The sequence below is a fragment of the Dendronephthya gigantea genome, unplaced genomic scaffold (genome assembly GCF_004324835.1).
Source record: "Dendronephthya gigantea isolate DGI-Jeju-01 unplaced genomic scaffold, DenGig_1.0 000132F, whole genome shotgun sequence".
Lineage (NCBI taxonomy): Eukaryota > Metazoa > Cnidaria > Anthozoa > Malacalcyonacea > Nephtheidae > Dendronephthya > Dendronephthya gigantea.
In genome coordinates this window covers 580,308-590,573 of record NW_021163142.1, presented here as the reverse complement: position 1 = coordinate 590,573, position 10,266 = coordinate 580,308, and the positions used below count along the sequence as shown (strand labels likewise).

Genomic DNA, 10,266 nt, shown 5'->3' with positions numbered 1-10,266 from the left:
CTAGTAGAATTTCCACCTGTCGAGCTCCAACAGATAAAAGAAGAAACTGCTAGAGATGGAACTCTTCAAATACTCAGCGAGCAAGTTATACAAGGGTGGCCTGATAGCATAAAGAAAATACAGCAAGCAGTAAAGCCTTACTGGAATAACCGAGATGACATTTCTATCCAAGAAGGACTTCTATTCTTAGGCAGTAGAATAATTGTTCCAGAATCACTCCGGCAGAAGATAATGCGAGAAATCCATAGTGGTCATCAAGGGATGGAGAAGTGCAAACTCCGTTCAAAATCCTGCGTTTATTGGCCCGGTATATATAAAGAGATTGAGAGTATGGTGGCGTCCTGTTGTGCCTGCAAGAAATTCCAGAATTCACAGCAAAAGGAACCCATGATTCCAAGCGAAGTACCGCCAAGACCATGGCATACTGTGAGCGCAGACCTGTTTAAGGTAAATAATTTCTGGTACATTGTTATTGCTGACTATTACTCGAAATTTCCATTTGTGAAGAAATTAAATAATTTAACAGCAACCACTGTAGTTAATGTGGTTAGATCGATATTTTCTGAGCAAGGCATACCAGAAACGCTCATTTGTGATAATGGATCTCAATTCACTTCTGCCCAATTTCAAGACCTAGCGAAGAGATATGGTTTTAAAGTAGTCACTTCGTCACCTCATTACCCAAAGGGGCATGGTTTCATTGAGAGACAGGTCCAAACTGTGAAGAAGATCCTGTTGAAATGCAAGGAATCAGGAGCTGATCCTAGTCTTGCATTACTGTCGTTGCGCTCTACCCCGTTAAGTACAACACTCAAATCTCCAGCAGAGCTACTAAATGGAAGAATGTTCAAGTCAACATTACCAGTAAAGATTCATCCACCAAGCGATCGGTACGAAACCAGAGACTTGTTATTAACACAACAAAAGAAACAAGTAAATCTATATAACAGGGATTCGAAGGAGAAGCCAAATCTCTTTCAAAATCAAGCGGTACAAGTTCAAGACCCTGTTAACAAAACGTGGAGTCCAGCGAGAGTAGTTGGTTTTGGACCAACTCCTCGTTCTTATATTACAGAGGATGGATCCGGAGTTCAGTTACGGAGGAATAGACAGTTAATCAAGCCTGATATACAAAAGACACCTGAACTGATAAATCGTGCAGCCTGTGGAGGCAACCAGGGTGATGTGAGACAGGTCGCATAGTAAAGAAGCCGGACAGAATAATATACAAGTAGATAATATCATTAAATAGAATTAAAATAAATTAGATAAAGTAGAACAATTGATAAAGACAATTTCAGCATAAGTATTTTAGATCATAAGTTTTTTAAAATTTAGGAAAAGAAAAAAAAAAATATATATATATATATATATATATATCTTTTAAGAAAGGAGGATGTTGTATATCTCGCATCCGGCTAGTTACTTCCGGGTTTGTATGTATTATAAATAGCCTAGCTTCTCTTTGTAATATCAGAACTTATAGTAAAGATATACTTTGCAATCCGAATGAATCTAAGATTTAGATCAAGACAAGAAAACACAACACAAAGTGAGGATAAAACAGTTGAAAACGAAAAGGAAATTATGAGTCTCATTGAAACGAAAAACTGTCCATTTATAGTGAGCTATCGTTATTTTCACTCTGGCAATGAGTTCATGTATCTTATTGTTGATCTTTGCGAGGAAAACTTGAGAGAACTTGTTCATGCATGCAGTATTGAACATCTACAAGAGCATGGTCCACGAATGATTAGGGAAATTCTATCAGGACTTGAATTTCTTCATGGTGAAGGAATATTGCACAGAGATTTAAAACCTTCAAACGTCCTGGTTGATATCGAAGGTCACATAAAATTGGCAGACTTTGGAATAAGCCGTATTTTGAATGACGATGAAACAACAGTTGTAACATTCGCCAAAGGTACTCCTGGATGGATGCCATCGGAAGTAGCTCAAGCCATTGAGAAAGATGAGAAAAGTCGTTATAAAAGGAAATCAGATGTCCAGGTAGCAGGTATGATTGCTTTCTACGTCTTAACTAAAGGTGAACACCCTTTTGGTTCCAGGTTTGATCGAATGAGAAATATATCAAAAGGGAACTCTGTTAATTTGAAGAAACTTGGTGATCGCAAAGCTCAAAATTTTGTGTCGAGGCTGATCAATCACAAAATTCATGAGAGACCTTATGCTCACGAGGCGTTGAGGGATCCTTTCGTTGATGAACATTGACACAGTCGAGATGCAGAACTTTTCTGCGGAGATAAAACAACTATAATCGAAATTAATTATGAAAGACGAGATTCGTGGAAAAATAAATCTTATCTGGACTTGAACATAGCATATTCGTCAAAATCACAACATTGTTTTCTCTTGTTGTTGAACTTGGTGAATTGAAATGGTCGCATTTACTTTTTGTACATCATCAGGCGCATCCAGTTTCACACAAAATGGTTCACGAGGTTGCGATAATGAGATTAATTATTACATGACAAAACAAAATGGCAGAATGTTATTATGCAAACAAACTAAATATCCCTAGAGAATCTAAGAAAGGCCAGAAAGCCAAAACTGTAAAATAATGGATAAAAGTCAGGAAGTCAAGCAAGGCTGTATTTTGACAAACGGTTGCATTAAAAATGGAAATTTAGAGCTTTTCAAACTATTAGCAATTGGGATATTAAAGTACACCGTTTTAATGTTGTTGAAGCTTCCACTTCATTATGTTCATTTTCCTTAATATCGTGACGTAGCTACGATTAAAATTTGTGTCATTGACAGTGTACATCAAAAATCTGCAATCCACGAAAAATACGTGCCGAAACCTAGGCACGAATGCTAAAGGATCTCGACGAGGCACTCCAAATTTTTTTCGGTTTTATCGTGCTAATATGCATGCGTTTTGTTCGTAAGTATGCCAAATCCGACTCAACCGGCATGGCTAGGCTAATCTTGAATTGTATTCACCCTCGCATGAGTAATTAAAGTAACACTTATTCACCGTCGACCGAAGGAAAAATTATGTTTGGGGAACCTGAGTCCGGTCGATATTTCACGAGGCGAAGCCGAGGCCCTGACTTAAAGCTGGTTTTCCACCAGCGTTATTTTTCGAGCGAAGCGACTTTATTCTTTCGCGCGAAATATATCGCTAGTGGAAAACCGCCTTTAGAGGGACAAGCGACGTCCGTCATTTTGATTTTGCAATTAAAATGTGAAAGACTTTATGTAAGTCTAAATACACTGCACAAGTAAGTATACAACCAAATAAAAAATCGATATAAATATACTTGTTTGCTTTTTTCCTGAAAAAACGATAATGTACTTATTATTAAAATCTGTTTATCTTGTTGTTTTTTCTCTCGTTAAGTGGTCTTTCGCTAACAGGTCTATGTGTGAGGAGCGATAAGAGATAACTATTTATAACTACACGTGTATGGCCGGCGTTGTATGAATGCCACAGATGGAATACTCATGTGTTCGTGGCCTGGCGGTTGTCTGCCATGCACGCCATTAATAAAATATATATTTGTACAATTGTGATATGGATGTTGTGATGTCACCATCACCCAGAAATTAAAATAACGAATTGCGCAAGCGAGCGGAAAGCCTTTATAAATACACAGACGCGTGCATTTAATTTATATTTAATCATTTCTGTACGAATTATGGCATAACAGATTTCAGGAAACTAAACAAATCTGATCAAAGATATTTTTACATAAGTTCATAACCCTAAATGTCAACCTAATTTATACTGAATACACTTAAGGAAGAGCAGTCGGATCAACCTGGCCTTACCTGGGTATAATATATACACAATTAGGAAAACTGTTAGTGTTGATATGGCAACCATATTCAATTGCATTTTATTGCCAAATTTTGAAATTAAGCGACAATATACATATTTGTTCACGTACACTGACAATCAGTGAAATTTTCTCATATCTATTTTGGAGGCATAACGATTTCGAGATATTCATAAAGAAAAGCTTACCGCGCGTACCATAATGCAGAATTTCGTGAAAGTCCAATGAGATTTATTCCTTGCTATGCTGAATAAATGTTCAAAGTTTCAAATTCAAAAGAGAAGAAAGAAACGCTAGAAAAACAGGTCTAACAGTTTAAAGGCAAATTTGCAAACTGCTGACATGATACAAGAAATAATTCCACTCGTGGATCACGGGGATGACTTACGTGGTTGAACTGTACTTTAACTGTAGGGATTCCCCTTAACCCATATGCTTACCTTCTTAATCTCCATAACATTGAGGAATTTCCTTAGCTGTTTTTGGTCCTCATCACTTGACTTGACAAAGTTTAGCCTTATGACTCTTCCATGCATGCATGGGATCTGCGAAAATATTTACTTATATAATATATCTGTTTACCTCTAACTGGATTTCTTTAAAAAGTTTTGAATTACAATTCAGGAGAGTTGGATGAAACAAATGCTGCTCCTCTTGTTACGCTCATTCCTTCCTTGTTGGACCTGGCCATTAGCCGCCCCTGCGCCTGAAGTAGAAACTCGCAGAAGGACTTGGTGATTTCATCAGGATCGTCAATTATCACCACTCCTGTAGGTTTGGACATACTCTCGTGAATTATTTTCCATTTTAACAACAAATGATTGAAAAGCCCTGTTGAAGAGGTAGAAAATAAGGCAATGAACGCCTTATAAGTCCAGGCATGACACTTTTCATAGTTTTAAATTTGATAATTATAGAAAACTGGCTCATCTATAAAAACACTTACGGTAATGTTCCGGTTATATTTCCGTTTCGTTCCGCTTAGAAACATACAATTAACACTGGGAACACCTTGAGCAAGGGCGAGCAGCGTCAGGCTTAGAGATTTTCCCACACCCTTATGCAGGCTATACAACATTCCAAAGGAACTCTCGTCTATAAATGTGCATAAGAGCTGGTTGTAATACGTTTTCGTTGCTGATCAGGCTTCCCTCATTGCGGGCTATTCCTAGCCCACAATCAGGCGTCTCTTTAACAATATAATGTATTCATATTTTTTTTTTGTTTTCTATTGGCCCATTTTTATCACTTATTTTTCCCCCCATACAAAACATGTATTCTCCCCTATTTATTTTCATACGAACTTTCCTGACGAAGGCCCTCAGTAACTAGAAATCGAATATCAAAATAATAGCATGGTAATTTCCAAAAACAATTGACAAGCTATTTTGTTTGCTTCAACATGAGAGAAGCTGCCAAAAATTTACAAAAATTGCCGTTCTAAAAGGTGGTCAAATGTTGCACCTACTCCATAAATCATCAATTTTGTCTGGATCTATGGCATTTTGTAAAATACACGAGAGCGTGAACGATGCAGCCAGGCTGAACGCTCCGTGGCTCATGCCAAATGCTTAAAACCAAAAGACCAAAGACCAAAGACCAAATATATATATATATATATATATATATATATACACCCGTTTGCAAAAACGTTGGGCACAGATAGATATATAGATTGATACTCGAAATCTAATTAGAATTGCATATGTTGTGTAATATGATTGAAATCCCATGGCAAATGTAATCATATGCAATTCTAATTAGACTTCGAGTATCTATCTATCTATCTATCTGCGGCCAACGTTTTTGCAAATTGGTGTATATATATATATATATATATATATATATATATATATATATATATATATATATATATATATATATATATATAAGAAGAGAGAGCATTGTATCAGGTTTCTTTGCGGTATCATTGTCATTGGTTAAATTTGGTTTCATAAACAGTAGCGTAGCCAGCCTGACGATTTGTCCGGCTATGCTAATATTTTGGTGTTCATTGACTGTGAAAAAAATGAATTTCGTAAGAAGTGAATAATTATAATAACTCAAAATTTACATAGCGGGACAAAATCGTCAGGTTGGCTACGCTACTGTTCATAAAGGTTGTCAAAGAGGTGGTGTAACTTAAGCATGTAATTGGCGTGTTCACATTCCGACAACTGTTTAGCAATCGAACTTTTTTGTGGATCTGCGTGTTCCGATAATTTTTACTGCGATTTTATGTGCGATTTTCTTCTTTTAATAGATGTAAATGAGTAATCACTGATATTAAAATAACATGCAGTTCTTACACATCAGATCATTCGTAACTAATTACTCATTCATATCTATTCAAAGAGGAAAATGGCACTTAAAGAGCACTTTCCATTTTAGCAGAAAATTCAGATTGCGTTTCCGGAATGTCCAGTGTCATAATGAAAACATTTCAAAATTATTGTCCAGAAATAACCATGTTCCATTTGATTTTTGGCAAAATTTCTGGAATTTCCCACAAATGAAAAACGCCAAAAATCGCAGCAAAAAACGCAAGTGTAAAGGGGCCTTAAAGCATTCTCCGAGACCATTAATCAGTTTTTGAAGTGTTGACAATAGACGGATGATCAAATATTCATACTAGGATATATATAAGCCACGTTTACACTACACTCGATTTATTGGCACGGCAAGGCTAAAATGGGTACCCGTGCCCATTTATTCCGCGCCCGGCCTTTGTTTGGTAGCTTGACCACTAGTGAAATTGGGCACAGGTACCCATTTTAGCCGTGCTGTGCCGATAAATTGACTGTAGTGTAAACGGGGCTTTAGGTGCTTGCCGACGGCTCATTTTGTTCAGGATTCCAAAGCCACTTCCAACCTTCATTTCTTGTCAATTTGCAATTTGCAGTTAATTTGTTTTAATTCTTTTATATATGTACAAGCTGCATTACGTGGAATTTCTATACATATGATTTATGACAAATACGGCCGTTAGATTGAATACATAGATAAATATAGGACGACAGATTGTTAAGTAATCGTGTTAATTCTGTTTTGAACATTCAAGTTAACAACGTCTCCTCGCTAAGATAAGCTATTTACATTCCATTGGTGACGATCTGTTCATTCTGTTGATTCTACAGTCGAATTCGAACAATTCTTAAATGGCAATCTTACCGTTTGAAAGCTGCAGTTGATTCCGAGATTGTCTGCTCGTCGTTCGCTGCATGCGGAAGTGTAATAATCGAATATGCCCTTTGGTAAATAATCTTTTGCAAAAACTTCAAAATCACTAATACAGACAGGCTCGTGTTTCAACTTTATGTTATTCATTATTCTTTCGTCATTAATATATAGAAATGTTTGGTGAATTTAAGGCTGAATTCGAAAACACTGCCAATGCCCCAATCGACTGCCTCGGAGGCTGATTTAATGAGCAATATACATATATACTTCAAAACAGAGTGCACGCGGTCAGTTCACAACCTATCCGTTTATTTTTACGAATTAACTCGGTAGACTCAAGCTAGTTCGACCAATTAATTGACCAAATGCTAATTTCTAACCTTACAAAACATGTTTTTTCTGTGGCAACGGACTGAACACACAACACTGGAATGATAACTACTGCTCATTTAATCGGCTCGGTTGGTAAACAATAAAATTATTAATCGTAATTCCACTGAGTGGAGTGCAATTTGGTGTGAAATCAAACTGGTGATTACAAAATCGCACGACCGCGAAGGGAAGTGCGATGGTAATCACAAGTTAGATTTCACACCAAATTGCACTCCATTCAGTGCAATTACTATTATTAATTCTACCGAATCGAGCCGATTCAATGAGCAGTAGTTATCATCCCCGTTTTGTGTGTTCAGTCCGTTGCCACAGAAAAACATGTTTTGTAAGGTTAGAAATTAACATTTGTACGATACGAAGTGCAATTACCACTTTATTATATTTATTTTGAAATCACACAAAAAATTAAACAAATTCAATACGATTTATTGCCTGAAGGAACCGTAAACGGTGTAAAATGTGAGTAATTTTCATCTATTTTTGTCAAGAAATTTTGCAGGGCATTTAAAAACTCAAAATAGTAAAATTTTGTGCCATTTTCCCTTAATGTTATTTGATTGGATAGTTACACTGAAATATTACATCTGATTGGTTATTGTGGACTTGTAGTGCAGGGCTTCAATCTTATTGCCTTGTAAAATTAGTGATGTGATTAATGTTCAAAAATAGTGCGATTTGAGGATTTTAAGCAATCAGTTTGAATAAAGTGTTAAACTGTCGCATAAAGGCGGACTTCCACTTTCAGCGAAATCGTTCGCTAGCGAAATATTTGCATAATTTCTTTTGAATTTTAACAGCATAAGTAAATTAGTGCGACTTGACTGTTCTCAATTCAAAAGAAAATGCAAATATTTCGCTAGCAAACAATTTCGCTGTAAGTGGAAATCCGCCTTAAAGACGACAAACAGAATATCATTCCCGATTGCAAACAAACTGAATCAGCGATTGAACAAAAACAAAGAAATAGCAGTACTTGTAAGGATATTTACGTCCATGAAATTTAGAAAGTAAAAACGGGCAGTGCAATTAAACCGAACGCTGTGTCTTTGTACATTCACAAAATCGGGCAACTAAGTTTTTCTGTAACAGATATAGCTCCATAGCAAAGAACCAATAGACTGGTGTACAATTCCCTCCCCACCAAAGTGTCGGGACATCACGTTTATACTCGTGAATTACATGGCTTTATATAATACTTTGCTTTTCGTTTCAAACACAAGCTAATAAAATAAATAACATTTCCCTCATGCATAGCTAATGTATGCAAGCGTCGACAAAATAGCGTTATTTCATTTGTCGGAATATCTCACGTGACAGCCGTTCACCATGCTTTGTTTTAAGTGGTGATGTTTTTGTTCCTCCTTCCTGATCTCGAGATGGCCAGTCGTCATATTATTTTCACTGCCTTTTGGGTTTCGGTTTGGATCGAAGTACCTCTGGTAGAAGCTGCCCAGACGTGCCAGACCAATGCAAACTGTGCTAACAACTATATTTACAAGCATTGCTGTGGTAATTACCCAAAAAGCTTCGACCGAACGAAACGAACTTGCCAAATTACATATTGTTTGAACAAGTACTGCGCGACGAACAGCGACTGTGGCGATTCATCGTTATGTTGCCGCTTTAATAAATGTGTACACGATGGCTGCTTCGGCTGCGCTGTTAACTCGGATTGTGATTTCAATCGTGTGTGCTGTAAGAAAACCCACATTTCGAGTAAAACATTCTGTGCTGCGAATTGCGTTGGCCAATCTTGCATATCCAACGACGACTGTGCAGGAAGCGCGGAGTGTTGTCGATCAGGAAAGTGTGTTGACACAGCAAGCTGCCTCGCTCAATGTAAATCGAACTCTGAATGCAATGTCGGGAATTACTGCTGCAAGAAAAGAAGTGTTTGGTTTTGGCAAGATCGTTGTAGGGAAAATTGTGTTGGCGAGAAGTGTAGCTCAAATGATGATTGTGGACCCGCCGACGAATGTTGTAATGCAGCTGGAATATGTGCTAAGCGATGCCAGAAGCCAAACGGCGCGAAGCAAAACGACAAGGAGCAAAATTACAATGTCAATGAACAAAACAACAAGAAAAGCTTCAAGGTTAAAAATGACAAGGCGCAAAATGGCAAACAGCGAAACCACACGAAACAAAGCGAGAAGTCAAACAAAGCCTGGCTTATCCCTGTTATCGTCGTAGTTGGGTTACTGATAACTGTCGTAATTTTCATAGCAGTATTTCATTATTACAGAAAGAGGCGCGAAATGCAGAACTACACAACTCAAATAAATTGTGATACAATGTGAACAGTAAGGACAATTTACCAATTATTATCCGCCTACAAAGTTAATTATAACTCGTATGTGTCTGTCTTGAACTCCGAATGAACGCTAATGACTTCATACGGATTTTTTAAGGGTCATATTTAAGCCTGATTCACACTAGCTCCTAAGAATCGGGGATCCATTGTATTATTTTCCGATAGACAAAGGTTCTTGCACATCAGTGACCTCAGACAAAGGGAATCCCAGATTCTTATACGACAAGTGTGAACCAGGCTTTAGAAGCTCGTTGAACCAGTCTACATGCACATATAACTCAAATTACGAGAGACTGCGTTGTTTTAAACTTAGGATTAGTAGTAGCAGGGCCGAAACTAGAACGATAATTGTGTATATAATAAAACAGTTATTTTGCTCACTCTCGCCCTATACGATTATTCGTGGGCTATCAGCACATATACGATTCGAGTTAGCAGAATAACAGTAAAAAATTACCCCCAATGGAGCTACCTGTTCTGTTATTATATCTTTATATTTGCATGTATTGTATTTAAACAAGTGTTCTTGCATATTACTGTACAATTTTCACGAGGGGAAGTCAGGGATAATGTATA

At 37.1% G+C, this 10,266-nt stretch overlaps 1 protein-coding gene across 1 annotated transcript; it reads left to right on the top strand.

Moving 5' to 3' along the window:
• Window positions 1–330: 330 nt before the first annotated feature.
• Window positions 331–1,203, top strand: LOC114536238 (uncharacterized protein K02A2.6-like). Its single transcript, XM_028557565.1, has one exon. It carries the CDS (start codon window positions 331–333, stop codon window positions 1,201–1,203), a length of 873 nt encoding a protein of 290 aa, XP_028413366.1.
• The last annotated feature ends 9,063 nt before the right edge of the window (window positions 1,204–10,266 follow it).